Source organism: Dendrobates tinctorius, unplaced genomic scaffold (assembly GCF_039654945.1).
Source record: "Dendrobates tinctorius isolate UK_male_01 unplaced genomic scaffold, ASM3965494v1 ptg000083l, whole genome shotgun sequence".
Taxonomy (NCBI): Eukaryota; Metazoa; Chordata; class Amphibia; order Anura; family Dendrobatidae; genus Dendrobates; species Dendrobates tinctorius.
The window spans coordinates 15,817,840-15,842,186 of record NW_027361751.1 but is presented as its reverse complement, the minus strand read 5'-3'; the positions used below and the strand labels follow the sequence as shown (position 1 = coordinate 15,842,186).

At 43.3% G+C, this 24,347-nt stretch overlaps 1 protein-coding gene across 2 annotated transcripts in view; it reads right to left on the bottom strand.

Moving 5' to 3' along the window:
• Positions 1-24,347, bottom strand: part of SCAMP1 (secretory carrier membrane protein 1) — a 46,286-nt gene that overhangs the window by 8,662 nt on the left and 13,277 nt on the right. For both annotated transcript variants that reach the window (XM_073584145.1, XM_073584147.1), the window contains exons 2-8: positions 15,162-15,239; positions 14,591-14,692; positions 12,146-12,261; positions 9,541-9,665; positions 5,421-5,580; positions 906-1,007; positions 179-296 (exon numbers count right to left, since the gene is read on the bottom strand). In XM_073584145.1, the coding sequence (XP_073440246.1) occupies positions 179-296; positions 906-1,007; positions 5,421-5,580; positions 9,541-9,665; positions 12,146-12,261; positions 14,591-14,692; positions 15,162-15,239 (801 nt within the window). The remainder of the gene's footprint in view (positions 1-178; positions 297-905; positions 1,008-5,420; positions 5,581-9,540; positions 9,666-12,145; positions 12,262-14,590; positions 14,693-15,161; positions 15,240-24,347) is intronic.

Genomic DNA, 24,347 nt, shown 5'->3' with positions numbered 1-24,347 from the left:
AGAGAAACTATGCCCAATATATTACTATTCATACAGAAGAAATGAGCAAACCTACTGACAGGGAAAAGAGCAGAAAAAGCAGATCTTGGCTGGCTCTAGAAGTAATGGAGTTGTAATAAGACATGATCTGTCTTGCTACATGATAATATATTACAATATTACTATTTCCATGTCTTACCTTTTTAAACATCGCTAGTGATACTACTGCAGAACCTGTGAAAAGGGCGGCAATCAGAATCATCATGATCCCCACGGGAATATTATCATTGAGAGCAGTTAGTGCAGAAATCCAACCGCTGCAAAACACAAAGTTGATGATTAGGCCGCTAGTCGTCACATTGCGCCCACCAGAAAGGACACTGTTGTATTGATCTGCTCGCTAACCATGGCATATCAGATGAATAGAAAAGTAAATAAGCACATTAGGAATACAACATACTACAATTCTCCCCAAGTACATTCATATTACACAGGTCAATACTAGATATCTGTCCGCTTTGCACCACATATCGAAGGAAAAGCTCTTAACGTTATCCTGCATTTGAGGTTTTTCCATTACTAAATTGTCTGTTCATTATGTGTTTGACAACATTACACCGAATAAGTCATCAGTGTTGGACTGGTGGTGGTCCGGCACTGGGCACCCTCACAATCAGCTGCTTTCAGCACTGGCAGCAGCTGGATGTAAACAGAGCCGGGACGTGGTGTAGTGTCCGCTGTCGAGAGTTGTAGTTCTCAACACTACACAGTCCATACATGGTGCTCTTTTGTCTGCACCGACTTTTCACATTTGGTGGCTGCTGGAGTGGATACCAACTGATCAATGAGAGGTCTTGAGTGTCAGACCCACTCCAATCTGATCCTGATGATCTGTGTGAATTACAAATAAATAGCGAGTTACTTACCAGTTTCCCCATCCTTTAAACCCTGCTGCCTGTAGAACGTGCACGGCAAACTGACAGATGTATACAAAGAAGAATACAAAGAACCTGAAGGAACTGTCGCTCCTGTAAAGACGAGCACCAATGTGAGAATCAAAGCAACAGGACATCGAGTGAAAAACAACTCCAAATAAATCGTACATAGAAGAGAAAGTGGTAGTCCTGAGAAATGTCCCCTCCTGTCTGCACGATCAGCCACAATACAGGAGTACAGCCACAAACTCTGGTCCTATGGAGCTAAGGGTATGTGCACACGTAGTTTTTAGGTTGTGCGGATTTTGTCGAAAAAAACGCAGGACAAAAGTCCTGCGGTTTATCTGCGGTTTCACACCTCATAATGGATAAGGTGTGAAACCGCAGCGGAATCTGCACAAAGAATTGAAATGCAGCGTATTGTAACCCGCGGAAAAATCCGCAGCATGTGCAGAGCGTTTTTCAGTTTACCATTGAAAACAATGGTTCTGTACAACACATCTAAATCTGCTGCGGACCCGCAGAGCCTGAAACGCTGCGGATCTGCAGCAGAATCCGCAACATGTGCACACAGCCTAAACATCCAAGCACGGTAAGAAACAGACTGCCCTCATACCCCAGGTGCCTTCACATGTACACCGCAAACAGTGAATGTCAAATATATCATTTTATTTTAGACAGGGGAACAAAAGTGCGTGCATAAACCCTTTAAAAACCAGTATTGACCTGGTTACACAAATTTTCTATCCAGTATTAATCTGGCCTTATTCACCAACTTGTCTGTGTATACATATATTGCTTTAATCCAGCACTGATCTGACAATACAGATATTCCCAATCTGATTGACAGACCTGTTGGTACTGATGACAGTATTTTTTTGTATACACTATCTACAACTCTTTATCAGATCAAATTAGTGGTCTGACATATTGAAAATCTGTTTCTTGACGTTTAGTTCTCTTGCACTGTAGGGATTTGGGTGTCTTATCAATTATTAATAAATTATAGCTTTTTAAACAGTGAAGGTGAAATACATCTATAAACTCCCGTAAACCCGACAGAGGTGGTAAAAATGATGCTGACTTTGCTTTATAAAACGAAACAAAAAAAAAAAAAAAAAAAAAAAAAAAAACAGTAGAAAAACTGTATACCACTTGGAATATGCCTTTAAAGTTGTAGTATACTACTCAGACAACCTCTTCTCAATTACAACCCCACCCCCCACGCAGAATACAAATACCTTTTACTTGCCTATGGTGCTGGGACCGTTCCGGCGTCAGGTTTCGCGTGACGTTATTATTCCATGTGATCGCTGCAGCTAATCAGCAGATCTCACTTCCTTCGGACAGACAGACATCTGGAAGAAGCGAGAGCTGCGGCTGGATTGTTTCCAAATGTCAGCAACATCTGAAGGAAGTGAGAGTGGAGTGGTCACCGACTGGCGCCCGGGATAGTATGGCACAATAACGTCACGCGAGACTAAGCGCCGCCATCGCTGGAACTGGAGCACAGTATAAGGCGTTAGTACCCTATGTGGGGGAATATAAAAATTGAGAAAGGGATATCAGAGTAGCGGCAACCCCTGTCCTATTGCGACCTATTGGGTGACATAGAATGAGGCAGAATTTCAGCACACAGGACACAACTTGCCTATTCTTCTCCAATAAGCTGCATTTAATAAACAGGACAAGCGCGTGACGCTTAGCAGAATTTACAGCCCATATTAACAAGCCAGAAATTGCTCAGTTATGGAACATATTCTGCTATATATGCAGAATCTTACGCTTTATATACATGGATTTGTGCCATGTGATAAAGGAACAAAATGTATACAGTTCCCAAGCCAAGAAAAAATGTGTTTTCGCTTTAAAGGAAGTGTGCCGACTGTCTGCGGTATGGGCAGAACTGGAAATCATCTACTGATGCTGAGACATACAAAATGGAAGCAACCGATTTATGGAAAGGAGTTCACAGGAGACTACAGGCCTGTCTACAATAAAAGTTTAGACGAAAATTGTAGATTTTTTTCCCCCTCCAGACTTTCCCAATATAAATACCATCCATACAGAATTACCTTGGGAAAAAAGTATTGACAAACGTGACTATGTAACTAACATTGAAATACATAAGTGAATAAATGGAAAGTAGGATAAGAGGCTTAAAAAAAAGCTGCACCCAGGCAATACATGAAGAATAAGTAAGTACATTGGCTTGTGAAAGTATTCAACCCCTTGGCTTTATACCTTTTGTTACATTACAACCTTTGGTTAAATAATATCTGATTTGTGTGTGATACATCAGCACAAAATAGTCTAAGCTGGTCCCCTAAAAAGTTTTGGTGCAAGCAATTGTTTTCATAAGTCACATGCTTAGTGAAAGGAAGTCCACCTGTGTGCAACCTAAGCTTTTCTGAAAGGAAACAGAGGCTGCAACACCATTAAGCAAGAGGCACCAAACACCACCACCAAGGAGATCTCCAAAAAAGTCAAGGACAAAGTTGTTCAGAAGTACAAGCCAGGGTTGTGTTATAAAAAAATATGTCTAATGATCCCCCAAGAGCACCATCAAATCCATTATCATAAAATGTAAAGAACATGCTACCGCAACAAACCTGCCAAGAGAGCCGCCACCAAAACTCTCAGAGCGGGCAAGGAGGGCAATAATCAGAGAGGCAGCACAGAGACCAAAGGTTACTTTAAAGTTGCAGAGTTCCCAAGCAGAGACTGGAGTATCTGTCCATACATATTATGCTGTACAGTTAGACCTGTGGCCTTTACGGAAGAGTGAGCAGAAAGAAGCCTTTAGTTACACATAAAAATTGTAAGGCTTGTTTTGAGTTTGCCAAAAGACATGTGGGAGACTGTCTAAATGTATGGAGGACGGTGCTGTGGTCAGATAAGACCAAAATTGAACCTTTTGGCCACCAAGGTAAATGTTATGCCAAACCAACACAGCTAATCGGTAGGCGTAAGTGGGATAAAAAAATAACTTTTATTCCATAGTTATTAAAAGAATTGAAAAAACATTATGTCGGGCACTATATACCGCTGGATCATTTCATTTTTTCTTTTGAACCATAAGACTGCCCTACCAGATCCATGCGAGGCATTGGCTGGCATCAGGGAGTCAGAACACAGGCTATGGTAAGCTGACTATACCCTTTTTCTATTAATACAGTTCATCGCCCCAAGAACACCATCCCCACAGTGAAACATTGTGGCGGCAGCATCATACTGTGGGTATATTTTTCGACAGCAGGGACAGGCAAAATGGTCACAGTCAAGGGGAAGATGGATGGTGCGAAATACAGGGATATTCTTGAGCTAAGCCTGTTTCAGTCTGTCAGTGATTTGAGACTGGGACGGAGGTTCACCTTCCAACAAGACAATGAGCCAAAGCATACTGCTAAAGCAACACACGAATGGTTTAAAGGGAAAGGAATAAATGTTTTGGAGTGGCCTAGACAGAGCCCAGACCTTAATCCACTTGAGAAACAATGGTTAGCGTTTAAGATTGCTGTTCACCAGAAGAAAATATCTAACTTAAATGAGCTGGAGAAGTTTTGCCTTGAGGAATAGGTAAAAATTCCAGTGGCAAGATGTGGAAAGCTCATAGCGACTTATCCAAAGCGAATTGCAGCAAAAGGAGTCTCTACAAAGTACTTACTTCAGGGGGGTGAATAGTTATGCATACTGAATTTTTCAGCTATTTTGTCCTACGTTGTTATTTGCTTCCCAAAAAAACCCAAATCAAATGTTCACAATTGTACGCATGTTCTTTACAAACCCTTAAAAAAAAAAACCAAAAAAAACCTGTAAACTGAAATTTCAGGTTGTGAGGTAGTAAAATACAAAAAAAATGCCAAGGGTGTGAGGAGGGGGTGAATATTTTTGCAAGCCACTGTATATATTCAACATTTTACTTTGTACATCAGTATCTCTTCAAAGCCTGTTTAACCCACGGGATCACTGAAGCCAATCATTGGCCAGTGATTGGGACGTGAGGTCTGCAACCAAGGTAAATAAAAGACTAGCAGACAACATGGAGGACACAGATCATAGAAAGGAAGCAAAAGGGTGAGCATTAAAAGAATTGTCTGATCTTCTAATAAAGGCCTACAGTCACAATGTACATAGTGCATATCCCCATGCTGTCTAGATTCACAAGTATTGATCGGGAAAGAGCAGGCAGTCATGTGGCTGCAAGTATACGATTTGCATACTATGATCACATTCCAACTAGTAATACTTGGCTTGTCTTGAGATAAGTGAATTGAGAGAGGCAGAGTATGTCTAGTTGGCATGTGACTGCATGTTTGCAAATCTCATACTTGCGGTCACATGATTGCCCGCTGTCTCACTGGCAATACTGGTGAAGCCAACTGTCACAGAGAGTTACTGAAGACTTACCAAAAGACCGGACAACTCCTTTAATTGTTGCCTGTATGCAGCATTTTTGTTATCTTGGATAACCCCTTTAATAAGCAGCTGAAAATATGACCTTACCTGAAGGCTCCATACAGTGGTCTGTACCAGCAAACAAAGGAGCATGGTGTGAATAGCAAAAACCACAGGATGGCCAATCCAAAGTCAACACCTCGACCTGTATCGACGCAGAACCACGCCAGACAACCAAAGATATTTACAAAGAGGGTGACTGTATGGACTGCGGGAAATAAGAATGAGTCAACATACAGGAAAGTAAAAGCAGAAAAAGACTACAGCTATGGACGCTGTCATGCAATTTTGCTCTAAAGTGTAAGGTAGTATAAACACAAAAAGAAAAAAAATAGTTACAGCTCCACTTGGGCAAGACATTTATTAAATGTACATACATATTGTGCATCTTTGACAAAAGTTCAAGATGTGCAAAGTCCATGTATGTCAATGATGCCTTTTTCTTATATAGTCATCTACTAAATCACAACGAAATGGTCCAAAAATTGAATTCTATACAGTCAAGGCAGTGAGGTTAGAATGAGCAAAAGGTCTTATGCCAAATTACATCATCTGGCCTCTACTTTCATGACTCCAATTAAGGAATTGTAATGTTTTGTTTGACCTAACAGAGAAATGACAGTGATACGCAAATTCTCATACACAGCTGCTGCTAGACTCTCCTCGGTGTATGGCAGGGGTTCACAAGATCATGCAAAAGTTAAGAAAAAACAGACTATTTTTCATCCGTATGGTCATTGTTTGATACATCTGCGTGATATTCGTTTTTATGCAATCAATATATATATATATATATATATATATATATATATATATATATATATATAAAACATTTCCTATGTTAATAATGGCAGGGTATCCCTAATAATCAGATGCAATACAGATGGTCCGCACGGGATCCAATTTTGTGTGCGCACCTAGAGTTAAATGGGTGAGTCTCATTCAAAGTACAGAAGAGAATAATGCGTGCTGCGATTCCTCAGAAATGTTCACGACTTTAAGCTTACACAAAAAATGTGTTAAGGGTTCAGAGAACATCAGAGGGTTTTCATCAATTTTTCACCCAAAAAAGTATCAAAAAGTTAAAAGATTATCTAGTGCTTATCATTAAGAACCTATAACTCTGCCCTTCACCTCGCCAAACAGACCTACTTCACCACCCTGATCTCCTCACTAGCCACAACCCCAAGAAACTTTGACACTTTTCACTCCCTCCTCAGGCCAAAAGCACAAGCCCTTATCACAGACATTTGTGCTGATGACCTGGCCTCCCACTTTATAGAAAAAATAGATAATATCCGTCAGGAAATCTGCTCCCAACCACCAAGTGCTGTGACTCCCATCCCTTCCTGCATGTCCCCTGGCTCACGTTCCACATTTGATCCCATCACAGCAGAAGTCTCCAGACTCCTCTCTTCCTCTCGTCTAACTACATGCACTACCGACCGCATTCTCTCACATCTCCTCCAGTCGTCACTACTCGCCTAACTGCAATCTTTAATCTCTTCCTCTCATCGGGTATTTTCCCATCCTCCTTCAAACACGCCATCGTTACTCCATTACTAAAGAAACCCGCTCTCGACCCATCCTGCACAAACAACTACAGACCAGTCTCCAATCTCCCCTTCATCTCTAAACTTTTGGAGAGCGTAGTCTACTCTCGCCTTACCCGTTACCTCTTCACTCACTCCCTCCTAGACCCTTCACAGTCCGGCTTCCACCCCCTACATTAGACTGAAACTGCACTCAAAGTGACCAATGACCTTTTGATAGCAAAACGTAACGGTGACCACTCTCTGCTCATTCTTCGACCTACCTGCAGCTTTTGGCACTGTTGACCACCGTCTCCTACTCTCTACACTCCAGTCACTAGGCCTTAAGGACACTGCTCTCTCCTGGTTCTCTTCCTATCTTTCTGACCACTCCTTCAGTGTTTTGTTCTCTGGCTTCACATCATCTCCTCTTCCTCTCTCTGTCGGGGTACCTCAGGGCTCAGTCCTTGGCCCCCTTCTCTTCTCTCTACACAGCCCCAACTGGACAGACCATCAGCAGATTTGGCTTTCAGTACCATCTTTATGCTCATGACACACAACTATATACGTCATTCCCCAACCTCACCCCCGCTGTACTACAGAACGCCAATGACTGTCTGTCCACAGTCTCCAACATCATGTCCGCTCTCTATCTGAAACTCAACCTCTCCAAAACTGAACTTCTTCTGCTCCCGCTGTCTACTAACCTCCCTAGATCGGACATTTCCCTCTATGTGGGTGGCACCACAATAACACCCCAGCAGCAGGCGCGCTGTCTGGGTGTTATGTTTGACACCAATCTCTACTTCACATCCCATATACAATCTCTTGCCTGCTCTTGCCGCTTACACCTAAAGAACATCTCTAGAATCTGCCCTTTTCTCACCATGGAAACAACAAAAACCCTCACTGTAGCACTGATCCACTCCCGCCTGGACTACTGCAACGCTCTATTAATTGGCCTCCCCGTTACTCGACTATCCCCTCTCCAGTCCATACTTAATGCAGCAGCCAGGGTCATCCATCTGGCTAATCGGTACTCAGACACGTCCACTCTTTGCCAGTCCTTACATTGGCTGCCCATTCATTATAGGATCCTATTCAAAGTAATTGTTCTCACCCACAAAGCTCTCCACAGTGCAGCACCCCCCTACATCTCCTCCCTCATTTCTATCGGCCTAACCGACCGCTGCGCTCTGCAAACGGCTTTCAACTAACCTCTGCACTAGTCCGTACCTCCCACTCCCGACTCCAAGACTTCTCCCGCACTGCGCCAATCCTCTGGAATGCTCTACCCCCAAGAAATTAGGACTATCCACAATTTGCATAGTTTCAGGCGCTCCATCAAAACACATTTGTTCAGAGCAGCCTACCACGTTCACTAATCAAAGTCATTCGAAGTGTAAGTGTGCATGTGTAGCCCATTCACTATCTCCATCTATCCCTCACTCCCTCAAGATGGCTGGACCATCATTGTAAATACACCATTGTAAATACACACCTGTACTTTGTATCTCCCTCACCTCATTGTACATTGTAAGCTCTAACGAGCAGGGTCGTCTTATTTCATCTTATTTTGCTTTAAGTATTGTATTGTTAACGTTGTTACTTATGACTTGTGTTTTGAAACTGTTAAACTGTAAAGTGCTGCGGAATATGTTGGCGCTATATAAAGATTATTATTATGAAATAAGGGTTTCTTGGAGGACGGGAACAAAAGCAATTCTCATAACCTGTCTTGGTCTCAGTGGTTGGACCTCTTCCAATAATATTACGGTAAAAATAATAAATATGCCATAACATCATGAGACAAAACTGGGTCTTTATGCTTTGGGTTGAAATCCTCTATGTCCACTGTGTCCTGAATCAGATTCTAAACTCTTTTGCCCTCAGAGTGACATGATTTACAATATCCTCGTGGGCAAAAGAAGGAGAGAAAGCTCAGACACTAATATTCCAGAGAATCCATAGCAGAAATCTGAGGCATAATCTAGAGGCCTAAAGTCAGCCAAAAGCATCAATATCAGCAGCAATGGCCAACAGTCTAATGTGTGTGGTGGCCTCTTGACTCCCCAGATGTTCTTGGGAGGAGAAGGATCAGTCTTAATGAATTGCCAACAGCCGATAAGCCTGATGCTGCAGTGGCTCTCTCGGAGAGGCAGAGACGTGCTAAGTCGAGCGTTCCTATGAATAAAAAAGTCGAGGAAGGTAGCGGTCGGCAAAATGACAGCCGTCTAATGTGTATAGGGGCCTTGAGACTTCCACCATGGATGTGCATTTTGAGACCTCATGGCTCTGTATGTAGAAAAACCCAATCCCACAGGCCAAATTCACAATGAACATTGTAATGTGAGAAAGTTCTGTTTGTTACTATATCTTAGAACTTACAAATGAAAAGGAACAGCGGGAAATGCCTAACAAAGTGTTTTCTACCTAATCTGGAAGTCGATAGCATCCGATATTCCCCTCGGTGCGCTGCTCTATTTTCAGATCTGCTGCCACTAACAGGAATGATTCCGCTTATAACAATATATCAGGGAGCTCTCAGCCGGAGTCCCACTTTAGAAAGACATATTGTCTATTGTTTGCAGGAGACATGCTAGCGGGCGGCCGTATCTTGTGAACACAGCACTTACACATCCATAGATAGTACATAATCTTTACAGTTTTCTGAAATTCCACAGGAATATCCACCGAGAAATCTTGGTAAAAACATGGACCAACAGGAAAATTTGCCGGTAGGGGAGGCCAATTGTTTCTTCTTCCTGAAATATAAAAAGATACGGGAACAAACAAGATGTTATTTGATGACCAATAAAGCTGCAATGTGACTAACGCGAGCATGAAAATGGCCAATATCCGAACCATCAACTAAAGTAGACGCTTTGTTTATTTCCTAGGTTCACCTTGTAATTGCAGATATATATTTGGGGACCTGGGAGGAAATAGCGCCATTTTCGCTTGCTGGCAGAGTGTGGTAGTGCAGAGTCATTGGATATTCCAGCCCCGCTCTCGTTCACATTGGGAGAAGAGTGTGTTAAACCTCATTTACACACACCTTTCAAGATGAATGACAGGTATTTAGTACATCTAGTATTATAATAGAAATGAAGGTGAAAGATACCAACTGGGACTGTGCCATACAGGAATGGATGAGAATGGTGAGAAGACAAGGTATCTCTGCAATGATCAGCCACTACATTAAAAACACCTGCCTCATATCAGGAAAGTCCGCATCATGATGCCAAACCGCTATAACCTATCGAGGCTTGGAGTCATAACATCTATGAAGATGTCTGGTGGTATCTGTCACCAAAACATTAGCAGATCCTTTATGTGTGAGATGCAGCCCTCCTGGATAGGACTTCATACTCCAGCCAATCCCACAGGTTCTCAAGAGGACTGAGAATTCTGGAATTTGAACACTTTATAGTGAGGGAAGGTATTTGGCTCTGCAACAATGTTTATGTAGGTGTCACATGTCAAGTCAACATCTACATGAATGCCAAGACCCAATGTGTTTTCCAGCAGCACATTGCCGATGTGATCACATTGCCTTCTTCCCATAATACAGCCTGTAGCCATCTCTTCCCCAGGTAAGAAAGTACACGGACCAGACCATCCATAGGATTTACAAGGAAACATAATTCAACAGATCAGGGAGCCTTATTCTATTGCACCATGATTCAGTTCAGATGTTCATGTGTCCATTAGTAGATGCTTTAGATGGCACTCCGGGTCCAGCATGGGCCCTCAGACCACTCTACAGGTAAATGCAAAAATAGACCTGCAGGACCTTGGTCGGATATCTACATCAGTACCGTGTGACAGCCATCCGGATCAGCACAGTGCGAGCATCCTCAGATGGCATTCGAATGCTGGCATCTTGGGCTTCTCTTGTGTTTACTAGGTTCTTGCAATGTCCTGAAATCATGTGAGGTCTAATGACTAGGTCTCACGCAACGTCATGACATGCAGTGTGCCATAATGTCACTGAGGCCTAGGAATCACAAGAGGCGCCCAGGATGTTGGTGTTTGAGCGATGGTTGAGGAACTCTGCATTTCCTGGTGCAGCTGCTACCTAGGTGACAGCAGACAAAGGGTCGGCGAATGTTTTTGTCCATCTGACAGCTTTCTATCATAACTAACAAATTGTTGAAAAAGTCTTGATCTGGCGTCGCTATTCTGCGGGATTAGACGAGATGAGTAATCCTTCGATGCCCACACACATCAGTAAGCCTTGGGCACCCATGACCATGTCCTTGTGATCACTTTCGGTAGGTACTAACCACTGTACCACAAATCTGATGTTTTGGAGGTTTTCTGACCCAGTTTTTTAGAGAATCACAATGTTAATGTTGCTCAGATCATTCCACTTGCCCATTTTTACTCCTTCCAAGATAAACTAAGGACTATGGCCCCGATTCATCAAAATGAAGGACAGAATAATCTTGTAAATTACATTGTGCAAAATTTTGCTTCTTTTCAAAGCCGCAGTTCGCAAAAATTAAGCAACTCTTGGTGTTCTCACGTGAGTGTCGCTCAACTCCGACAAAGAGACTCGAGCTGGTGAGTGACACCATATCTTGTCCAATTAGTATTGAGCAGTGGCGTGAGTTATGCCAGAAATCTTACTCCAGTCCCTGACTTGTATAAGATTGGTGGCTATTTGCACGACACTTGAGAGATGCTTCCGATTCATTAATTGATGTGGGCCTGTTAATGAATCAGGCGCCTCTGACTAAAACATGCCAGTCTTGATGAATTGGGGCATACAAGTTCACTTTATGGTTAATGTCCACCCTCCCATGATTGGCACCACTGTCACAAAATAATGTTATTCACTTATTCTGTCAGTGGTTTTAATACTCTAGTCTATAATATTTCTGAATTCACTGCACCTTTCTAGCTAAATTCACATAACTCTCCTGGTAAAGTGAAATCATCACTTTTTCTTCAATGACTGGTTGTGCTTTTGTACAATCAGCAGTTAGGAAAGATGTAAAAGGGTTGTACGGGATTGGGGAAGCATGGCTGATCTCCGAGAGACTGTGCCTCACTAGTCCAGGGGCTGGGTCCCGTAATGCAGTTTTCCTTCAAGAATAGAAAGGAGGTTACAAGCAACACCAGACACAACTCACAGATAAGTGTGGCACCATTTTTGCAAGAAAGGAGCTACATTTTTTTGATCCTGAACAAGCCCTTTAACTAGTGATGGGCATAGACAGCTAAACGTTGTACTCGCCTCCTGGTTGGTTCAGGCTCTGAATCTCCCGCTCCCTGCGGTCTAGCTCTGCTGCTTTCCTTTCCAGCTCTTCCTGGCGCTTCAGTAGCTCGGCTTGAGTTATAGCATGTTCCTTAAGAGAATTTAACACATAAAATGTTAAGTGGCTCTTAAAAGGATTTTCATAATCATTTACCAAAAAGCCCCTGAAAAGACCCTGTGCTAATGAAACTGACAACCAGAGATTTTAATGAAACCATTATGGCATCTACAGACTTCAGTGTATGAGCCATAATGGGGGGGGGGGGGGTCATATGGCAGTAGATTTTGCAAATGTTACTTAGGCGTAGAGACCCAAAAGAGGCAACAGGAATTATGGAATAACGTAGAATTTTACGTACAGCCATTATTTCAGGCACACCTGACAGAAACTGGATTTTCTGTTACCTGTGGAGAATGTGTCTGTACACAGAGCGCAGGACAAGCTCACAGACTACGAACCCCGTACAGCAGTCTGTGCACACACGGAGGACAAGCTCACAGACTACGAACCCCGCACAGCAGTCTGTGCACACAAGAAGGACAAGCTCACAGACTACGAACCCCATATAGCAGTCTGTGCACACAGGAAGGACAAGCTCACAGACTACCAACCCCGTACAGCAGTCTGTGCACACAGGAAGGACAAGCTCACAGACTATGAACCCCATACAGAAGTCTGTGCACACAGGAAGGACAAGCTCACAGACTACCAACCCCGTACAGCAGTCTGTGCACACAGGAAGGACAAGCTCACAGACTATGAACCCCATACAGCAGTCTGAGCACACAGGGAGGACAAGCTCACAGACTACCAACCCCGTACAGCAGTCTGTGCACACAGGGAGGACAAGCTCACAGACTACGAACCCCGTACAGCAGTCTGTGCACACAGGAAGGACAAGCTCACAGACTATGAACCCCGTACAGCAGTCTGTGCACACAGGAAGGACAAGCTCACAGACTATGAACCCCATATAGCAGTCTGTGCACACAGGGAGGACAAGCTCACAGACTACCAACCCCGTACAGCAGTCTGTGCACACAGGGAGGACAAGCTCACAGACTATGAACCCCGTACAGCAGTCTGTGCACACAGGAAGGACAAGCTCACAGACTATGAACCCCATACAGAAGTCTGTGCACACAGGGAGGACAAGCTCACAGACTACGAACCCCATACAGCAGTCTGTGCACACAGGAAGGACAAGCTCACAGACTATGAACCCTATACAGCAGTCTGTGCACACAGGGAGGACAAGCTCACAGACTACCAACCCTGTACAGCAGTCTGTGCACACAGGGAGGACAAGCTCGCAGATTATGAACCCCATACAGTCTGTGCACACAGGGAGGACAAGCTCACAGACTATGAACCCCATACAGCAGTCTGAGCACACAGGGAGGACAAGCTCACAGACTATGAACCCTATACAGCAGTCTGTGCACACAGGGAGGACAAGCTCACAGACTACCAACCCTGTACAGCAGTCTGTGCACACAGGGAGGACAAGCTCGCAGATTATGAACCCCATACAGTCTGTGCACACAGGGAGGACAAGCTCACAGACTATGAACCCCATACAGCAGTCTGAGCACACAGGGAGGACAAGCTCACAGACTACCAACCCCGTACAGCAGTCTGTGCACACAGGGAGGACAAGCTCGCAGACTATGAACCCCATACAGTCTGTGCACACAGGGAGGACAAGCTCACAGATTATGAACCCCATACAGTCTGTGCACACAGGGAGGACAAGCTCACAGACTATGAACCCCATACAGCAGTCTGTGCACACAGGGAGGACAAGCTCACAGACTACCAACCCCGTACAGCAGTCTGTGCACACAGGAAGGACAAGCTCACAGATTATGGACCCCATACAGCAGTCTGTGCACACAGGAAGGACAAGCTCACAGACTACCAACCCTGTACAGCAGTCTGTGCACACAGGAAGGACAAGCTCACCGATTATGGACCCCATAAAGCAGTCTGTGCACAGAGCGCAGGACAAACTCACAAACTACGGACCCTGTATAGCAGTCTGTTGGAACTGCTGCATAACCATAACTGATACCAGCAAAAGCATTGGGGCCCCAGTGATAGTTGCTGGGTCCGCTTGGGTTTTGTTTTGGGAATGGAAGAGAAAGTTCTGTATCATGCCCTCTTTCTCTGTTCTAAAAGCAGAGCCATAAAGCATAGAAGGCCCCCCCCACAATAATCAATAGGGTCTTTCTGCAGCAGTTATGTAATGGATCTGTTTATTACATTATCTCGTTTGCCCCTCAAAAAAAAAAAAAAAAAAAAAGACTTACAGGATTCATTGACACCTGCTGTTTCAGCATTATTTACTAAGCAGGACCAGAATCTGCAGATAACACTCCTACGCTGACATTCCCTCCATCATTAGACCACATACTACCTTTGCAATCTGTGTGTAAGCAGGAGGCTCCTCTGTTGGCTTCATTATAGCCGGCTGTGTGCTTGGAGCTGTAGTCGGCATTTTCACTTTTGCCGGTTGCGGCTGAAGAAAAAAAGCAGAAATTAGTAGAGTTAAAAAAAAAAATAAATATATATATATATATATAAATAAAAAACACCCCCCCTCCCCCAAAAAACCAAAAATCTATATTATGTCATAAGAGGACTGATTTCCAGTCTTCTCTCCTAACCACCTGGGTAACCCCACTGTGCAGACTCTGGCATCAAGGCTTTCATTTCCCTGCGGCGCCACCACGGTGCCTATTCACATCAATGGGGTGTCTGTGTAATGCTGGACAGGAGCTCTCCTCCAGAGCCGGAAACATTTCTCAACAATCTCCATTATGATTAGTATTATTCTGAAGTTCCCTCTCTATTGCCATAAAATTCACATACAGGACAGCTACGAAAACGGATTTGCTAATCTGGACTGCCAGTTTAAGAATTTTTTTTCTTTTTATGCCCAAATATAATATATTCTACAAATATTATATAGCGAGGGAAATACTTACAGTTTTGGAGTCTGAGAAGGGATTATATTCTTCTAACCCGGGGGGCGCATTTCTGGTTACCTGTGTGACTGATGGATCCTGTAGGAAATAAAAATTTTGATACTTGATTTACTCTGCGTTAAACTTGGCAAAACAAAACAAGGCATCTATTGGCACATCACAAGAAGAAGCCATAAACGTATTCTCCAGAAGCTGCTCCGGCTACAGAGGCGGGGATCAGACCCAGCCAAATCATCAGGAAAATGCAGATTCAGGGATGTTAAGGCTGTGTGCACACGCTGCGGATTAGGTGCGGATTCATCCGCGCGGATTTTGTAAAATCCGCAGGTCAAAATACCTGCGCTTTTACCTGCGGATTGCTCTGCGGTTTTGCCCTGCGGTTTTTCATCTCCTCAATGGAGGAGATGGCAAACCGCAGGGGAATCCGCAGAAAGAATTGACATGTCAATTCTTTCTGCGGATTGAAAACCGCAGTGCAGATGGTGCGGAATTTTCCGCGTGGATTATCTGCGGTTTTCAATTCCCATAGGGAATCATTGTACTGTACACCGCAGCAGAAACTGCTGCGGGTCCGCAGCGCCGGAACCGCAGCAAAATCCGTAGCGTGTGCACACAGCCTTATTCTACTGAATAGCAGCTGATGTAAAAGGGCTCAACTCCCAGTGTAAGTAAAAAGTAAAAGTGATTTGCCATGTTCTCGTCCGGAGCACACTGCTCCCCAGGCTCCTGATTTCCTCCCTGCTAGAGAAGCGGTGTGCTACTGATGGAGTGACAGTTCAGGCCCTGATGATCGCTGCTGTGCACTCAGATTCAGGTATACATGAGGCAGTGTCTTCCCTGCAGTGTCGGAAGCGCAGTGACACGGATTAGGAGCCAACGCTGCGCTCCGTCTATCCGGCCAGCCTCAGCGCAGTGCCTACAAGCTCATCACCAAAGAGCTTGTAAACAATGCGCATGCTAGACTACCACTCCAAGAACTTGGCAGTGGCCGGTCTGTCATGCAAAGAGCAATAAAGAATGAAATAAAAAAGAGAAGAGGTTTGGGGAAAACAGGGCAAACTAAAGAAACTGCAGAGTTGCTTGTTTCAGAATTTACTCTAGTGTAAAAGGTTCAATATGGGCATTGTCACAGGAGAACGCTGGGCAAACAATCACTTCCATGAAAGATCAGTCTACTGAGATAAAACAGCAAAATAAATAATCCAAAATGTACCTCCTGAAAGAGCACATAGCCCTACATAAGTAATCCAACTGGAGACCGATACTACCCACAGTCACATATGGGCTGCATGTGTTTCCACCAGTGAAGTCCTATGGCGGGCGATGCACCTACACGGCGGAGCGCTCACTCAGGCGTCTGCCATCTCTCCTCACTCCCCCAGATGGGGATGTTTTCAGAAGGGAGACTGGAGAAAGTCACTGCCTGACGCCTCTCACAGCAGCTTATCTCCTGAAGAATAAAAAATACGGGGCAGAAAATGTGATCAGCCCGACTCTGATCTTCCCCTATATTATCTGCTAGGAGAGAGACGGAAGACCCCATATATATTACACTGGTGAAAGCTCTTTAAAGGGAACCTGTCAGCAGGTTTTTAGATTTGGCGACTGTCACGCTATAAAAAGGATACTTTTTTTTGTAGAAAGTCATGAGAAATCTACAGTACAAGCCATATACAAATCGGAGTGTAAGTGCACGGAGGTGTGTCAATGCAATCAGATTACTTTTTTTCAAGTAGATGGACACGCCCCCACTGCACTTCCACGCAAATTTGCATATGACTTCTACACAACCAGTATTAATGTATGTAAAGGGGTCCTTTAAAAAGGAAACTATTGCCAGACTGAATCCAGAATCCCCTTGGCCTTCGTCCCAACTGTTATGTGTCTGCATACTATTAGGGTATGTGCACACTTTGCGGCTTCTGCTGCGTTTCCGCAGCGTTTTTGGCTCTGCAGAAACGCAGCAGATTCTGCTGCGCTGTACAGTACCTTTATTTCCTATGGAAATAAAAAAAAGCTGTGCACATGCTGCGTTTTTTTCCGCGGTTTTCAAAATGCAGCATGTCAATTGTTTGGTACAGAAACGCTGCAGTTTTACACCTCATCCATTATGAGGTATAAAACCGCAGGGCAAAACCGCAGAAAAAACGCAGATAAACCGCAGAAAAACTGCAGCACTTTGTCCTGCGGATTTCCTGCGGTTTTCTCTACAAAATCCGCAGAGACAAAAAACTATGTGCGCAAATACCCTTAGGCCATGTGCACACGGTGCGGAGTCTGCTGCGGATCTGCAGGTGATGTAAAGTACCATTATAGCCTATGTAAAAAAAAAACCACTGTGCACACGCTGCGGATTTCGTGCGGAATAAAAGCAGCAGCATGTCACTTTTGTGCGGTTTTGCTGCAGTTTTCCACCTGCTCCATTCTACAAATCCGCAGGTGGAAAACTGCACAAAAACGGCAGTAAAACCACAAAAAAAAAGCACTAAATCAGCAGGAAAACTGCAGGTCATTTGACCTGCAAATTTAGCAAAATCCGCACCATGTGCACATAGCCTTAGGCTATGCTTACATGATGCGCTTTTTGCTGCTTTTTTATGCAAATTTGAAGCTGCGTTTTACAGAACCAGCAAAGGCTATAAGATCTCAGAAATCCCATGCACACACACGCTTTTTTTCCTGATTTGGAAAACTGCAGCATGCCACTTCTTTCAGCGTTTTTTCACCTATAGAAAGCAAAGAGTAAGTGCAAAAACTAAGGGAAAAAAAAACACATGTATCAGTTTATGCTGAGTTTTTGGTGCAAAAACCTTAAGGAAGTTGCAGCATGATTTTTTTTCTTTTTTTTTTTTTTTTTTGGGCGGGGGGGTGCACTAAACTTTATCAGGGTGCCAAAGAGAAAAATGTAGCAGAAAAAGAAATGCAGTAAAACCTGTTTTTTTGTAGCATATTCTTTGAGCAGATGTTGCCTGCTAAACTGTAACGTGTGAACATAGCCCTAAAGGGGATCGGTCAGCAGATTTTGCTATGCAATATAAAAGTTGCATGATGAAGGGGGTGAGACCATGATTCCATCAATGTATCACTCACTGGGCTGCTTGATGCAGTTTGAATAAAATCCCTGTTTTCTCTGCTGTAGATGTACCAGTGCTCAGACTGCTGAGTTCTGTATAATCCCACCCACTCATCTGATTGGCTGCTTCCTGTGTACAATATGCATCAGCAGGTTGCCAATCAGTGGTGGGAGCCGGATATACAGATGTGCATTAGACCTGCATGGAACACCTACCGTAGTTCTGCAGTGAAGCACCTGCCTATAAAACACTGATTGTACTAAAACTACAGCACACAGCCTAATAAGTGACACAGCACTGGAATCAGTGTCTCTGCCCCTACATTATGCTGCTCTCTTACAGAAACTAAAAACTTTCCCCAAAGTATACTTTCCTGGAATATCTAAGTAATGAATACATTTTAAAAGTGTTCTCCAGTCATATAATATCAAGGACTTGTAGGTCATCAATATCACATCTGTGGGGTCTGACACCCCCACTAATCAGCTGCTCTCAGTGCCAGCAGTGACCGGATGTAAACATTAAACTGAGATTGAGTCAATAAGAACTGGGGAGGAGGCAATAACACCAAGATTAGTAATGAAGGGAGGGAGATGGCCACCTGATATTGGCTTGTTATAACAAGACTGGATTTCAGGTTTACAAAGCCCGGGCTTATTCTGTAGCACTACAGCAGGACCAGCACGTCGCGCACTAAGGCTCCCTGGCCAGCTGCCATTTTCCACATACGTTCACTGGCCGCCTCAAGTCTCACAAGCTCACATTTCCATGCAGGCTTCTATGAAGTGCTGTGCCTGGCATCTATAGGGGTAGCGGGACCCCCTTACACCGAGCACATACAGACTAATACTAGAAGAGTCTCAGGTGATGGAGTAACACTACCTGCTGTCATAAGGGAAAACAGACGAAGTAAGCGGCCATCTGCTGGAACGGAAAAGCTAAAGTAATCCCGATACCTGAAAGTTGTAGGACCAATGTGATACACGATTGGTGTTGTACACGCAAAATAAAAAACAAAAGCCAGATTATAGCAGAGTCGTATAGTTACACCCAGCATCACTGGGCTTTCAGGCGCTCCAAGACCCCAGTATTCTCGAGTTTCCAGAGCGCCCAAAACTCTAACTTACCCAGGATTCCTGCACCAGAGCTCCAGGGGTCTCATCACCTTCCAAGACATCTCCTCCTGATGGCGGCTGAGACATTCGCACTCCCATGGTCCTGTATAGAGGCCGTCCGCAGGAGCCATGAGACAGTCACTGCTCTCTGGCTGCTCTGCCCTGACAGCACAGGGAGATGACTGGCACCCTGCGGCCGGGCACAGAGCATCAGGTGACATCAGGACCTAAACTATCAGGTGCAATGACACCCTTTTTTTTTTTTATTTTTTTTTTTTTGCTGCATTTTTCAGAGGTTTGTTTTTTTTTTTGCAGCAGAAAAACTATGGCAAGACACCAGCATCAAGTCAGCAGAGCATAGAGAAATTAAGGAACAAAACTTTTTTGTGGCTTTTTGGTTTCTTTTTTTCCCAAAATTTTGCTCTAAATATGGTGTTTTTACCCAGGCATTTTTTCCATAGGTAAACTCTTGCACAGGAAATATTAAAAAGGAGGGAAAAAAAAAACAAGAAAAAAAATACAACAAAAAAAAAAAAAAAAAAGTGCAACAAAACAAAGAGGAATGCTACAAAAAAATTACAGGAAATTCCAGTCAGATAACAAATAAATTAAAATAAAATATGACTAAAGGGGTAGCCATGAAAAAAATATTGACATCCAATTGTATCACAAGGAAAAAAAGGCAAGGGATGGCTATCAGTTTTTTACCTCAGTATGTGGTCAGTTTTTTTTTTTTACCTCAGTATGTGGTCAGTTTTTTTTTTTTTACCTCAGTATGTGGTCAGTTTTTTTTTTACCTCAGTATGTGGTTAGTTTTTTTTCTACCTCAGTATGTGGTCAGTTTTTTTTTTACCTCAGTATGTGGTCAGTTTTTTTTCTACGTCAGTATGTGGTCAGTTTTTTTTTTACCTCAGTATGTGGTCAGTTTTTTTTTACCTCAGTATGTGGTCAGTTTTTTTTCTACCTCAGTATGTGGTCAGTTTTTTTTTTACCTCAGTATGTGGTCAGTTTTTTTTCTACCTCAGTATGTGGTCAGTTTTTTTTTTACCTCAGTATGTGGTCAGTTTTTTTTTTACCTCAGTATGTGGTCAGTTTTTTTTTTACCTCAGTATGTGGTCAGTTTTTTTTTTACCTCAGTATGTGGTCAGTTTTTTTTTTACCTCAGTATGTGGTCAGTTTTTTTTCTACCTCAGTATGTGGTCAGTTTTTTTTTTACCTCAGTATGTGGTCAGTTTTTTTACCTCAGTATGTGGTCAGTTTTTTTTTTTACCTCAGTATGTGGTCAGTTTTTTTTTTTACCTCAGTATGTGGTCAGTTTTTTTTTTTACCTCAGTATGTGGTCAGTTTTTTTACCTCAGTATGTGGTCAGTTTTTTTTTTTACCTCAGTATGTGGTCAGTTTTTTTTTTTACCTCAGTATGTGGTCAGTTTTTTTTTTTCCTCAGTATGTGGTCAGTTTTTTTTTTTTACCTCAGTATGTGGTCAGTTTTTTTTTTTACCTCAGCATCTGTAAGCCAAAACCAGGAGAGGAACAAAATCAGAAATAAAGTAAAATAGAAACAAGTCACCACTTCTGTATTTATCACTCAGTCCTGGTTTTGGCTTACAAATACTGAGGTAAAAAACTCAAATACTGAATGTGTGAACATGGTCTTGTAGAAGATGGTATACCCGCACCATTTTTGAAGCAGCAGACACATTAAGAATGCACTAGTGGTATTTTTTCATTAACCACCTTCTTGACATCTTTTTTGTGGTTTTTGCAGTGATTTTGCTAACGGAGTATTTTTATTTTTTAATCTTAAATATAAAATAGTTGCTAATTCCAAGAGAAAGCCACGAGAAGAACACATCTGTCACTTTTTTTTTTACCCTCCTGACGGATATGAAAGCCTGAGGTGGATAAAAGTTGAAAATGACGGAACCTGGAGTCAGCGCTTTTTCAGGAGGAATCCGCCTGATACAGAGGCCGTGTGCACACACCTTGACACCGCTATGAAACACCCACTGCAGCAAGCAGAAGTACACAGCTGGGTGGAGAGTCTATGGTCCCTACACCCCCTATCGGGCCGCTCGAGCAGGAGAGCAGAATTTCTCTTTGTTGAAGTAAGCGCTTCCAAGCATCATTTTGAGCAATCGGTGGGTGTCTCAATGCAATTCGGGCCCCCAACAACTTTAAATTGGGGTCTGGTGGGTGTTCCAGTCTGCTAAGGCCTGTTTCACACTTCCGTTTTTGACCATCAGTCAAAATCCGCCATTTTTTTTGGTGGATCCGTTTTTCCCCCATTGAGATGCATTAGCGGCGGATCTTGACAGATGGCCATCTGTTGGATCCGTTTTTTTGCGGATCCGCCAAATTTTTTGCGTCCTCCGACATGCCCGGACGGACCATGCAACTTTTTTTTGCTGCAGGGTCCGCATTTTAGAGTGCGCATGCCCGGAGGAAGGAAATCAGCCGGCAATTTAACCCTGAAATCATTTCTGGCGGACGGTAAAAATTCTCTCTCTCTGGGCTACGGTTCCTTTAAAATTCTTCATTCATCGGATCCGTCAAAAAAGCGGTCCGGTGGCATCCGTTTACATCACTTTAGCAACGGATCCGCTTTCCGCCATTTTGGCGGGTTTTGACTGAAACAAAAAACTGAAGTGTGAAACAGGTGTAAGAAATAAAAAATGCATGCAGCGCTATTTGTGTTGGACAGAACAGAGCATCTCTCAGACGGACACGTACAAAGTGGAAATAAATATATAAAATATATAATATTAAGCAGATTTTGCCACAAATATGCTACCAATTAAATGTTTTTTTATTTGCACCTGAATGTTTGCATGAAAATGCACCACAGCGATAAATATTTCAGGCCATATTGTAGCCATACTGTCTCGCCCGCATTGTGGAAGCATGTTCTGGACTGGATGACGCTCACAACAAGCTGGATGACGCTCCAAGAGACCTCCGGTTGTCATGCCGTATTTCCCGCCCGATGGCCAGAAGCACATGTTAAATGCTGCTGTTAGCGATTGACAGTGGCATTTAACTGGTTAATAGCTGTAGGTGGATCACGATTCCACCCGCGGCTATTGCAGGCACATGTCAGCTGTTCACATGCAGGAGCCCACATCAAAGGGAGGGAGTCGAACATCGGTGTAAATATACGCCCAATGTCGTAAAGGGGTTAATATCCTCCTCTGCTGCAAAGCACCATATAGCAGAAGAAAGGCACCCAGAACACGGACTCCACGAAACCAGCTGATACGCCACAGCAGCAAGAGTGCTCCTTACTCCAGAATTGGTCAATATAGATTTCTTTATCACCGACAGTCAGCTGATGCATCAGGTGACCATTTAAAGGATGGTGGGCGTGGTCACCACCCATCTCAACTGACCTAGCAACTCTGCAGTTTCAGCAAGCTGCCAGCAAGGGAAACTGACATTAACCCCCGCTGGTCTGAAAGGAAAAAACTACACTAAAATCATAGTGGAACCAGAGCTGCCACAAATCCAAAAATGGATTGTGACAGTAATTTTCTAATATAGTCATTTTAAATGCACTGCCCTGCATATACCACAGGCACTGAAAACCAGAGAAGCTGCTGTGCCTTTAAGAAGACATTTAGAGCAGTTCGGTGTAACGAGCATCTTAGTATTGAATTACTAACAACCGGTTACTGACAGTCCACACATAACAAGCCCACAATTCTCCATATTACTAGGTTGTCAGCTCAGGGTTTTTTAAGGTTTGAAATATATTTTAATAGAAAAAAAAATCCCCAAACACTATGATGGACTAATAACTAGTTTCTGCTTGGTCGGTCGTGTAGTCAGTAATTATGATTACGGGATAAGGAGTTAGTCACAGTCCCATTGCATTTCTGTTTCTTTCTCAATCACAGCAGATCCACCCCTGCATATCTCACTTTACCTCATATATAGTGCTTTGAAAAAGTATTCATACCCTGTGAACCTTTCCATATTTTTCACGCTACATCCACAAACTTAAAGGGAACCTGTCACCACTTTTTTGGCCTGCCAGCTAAAAATATTTAATTGAGTGTCAGCTATGCGTTCCACAACTAGTTCTGAAACCCCTGACTCCCCATGGATCACCCATAAAAACCTTTTTTGTTTGTCCCGCGCTGTATGGTAATCTGTTCGGTCCAGTCCGATGGGCGGTGCTTCGGTTCCCTCACTCCACCCCTCCTCGGCTTGCTGTACGCATTCTTCGCTGTGAATATCGCAGATCGTGTACAGATTTCGCGCGTGCGCATTGAAATGTGACCTCGCGCGCAGTATGCTTGAGTTCAGTATACGACATCAGTGCAGATTACAGTCACAAGCATTTATAATTGAAATCAGAAACTGATTTTTTTATACTGAAGTTATCAGACACAGAAAATATTGGCATGTTCGAAAAGGGCATTTCCATTACAGTCATTAAAGGGGTTGTCTGGGCTTAAGAGGATTCTGACCTGAACACCACAGCTCTGCGTAATGTTTATGTCCGGCCTCCACAAGAGCCATAGCTGATGGGTGGTGGGTGAAGGACATCCATTGATCTTATATTCTATGCCTGGACAATCCCTTTAACATAGAATATACCATAAACATGTGAAAGATGTTGGTACAAACTCTACCTAATCTGGTTTTGAGAAAGGGATATCTGACCCAAGTTTGCTCAGCTGCTATATGCCATGAATTTGTGATGGGCATAGCCCTTTAAAGAGGGTCTGTTACCTCTCCTGACCATTCTATTTTATTAAATATTAGTATTCTTCGTGAAGTGATGATGGATCTGCCATAAGGGCTCATTAAGACGTCTGTTTTTCCCATACGACTGCTATCCATGTGTTTCACAGATATCACTTGTACCGGTGATAGTCTATGGGGCTGTTCGTCTAACTTTTCCTTGGACCAAATGTCCATGCAAAATCACAAAGACATGTCCAATACTGATCCGAAAGAAAGGTCAAAATCGCCAATGGTCCATGAAAAAAAAA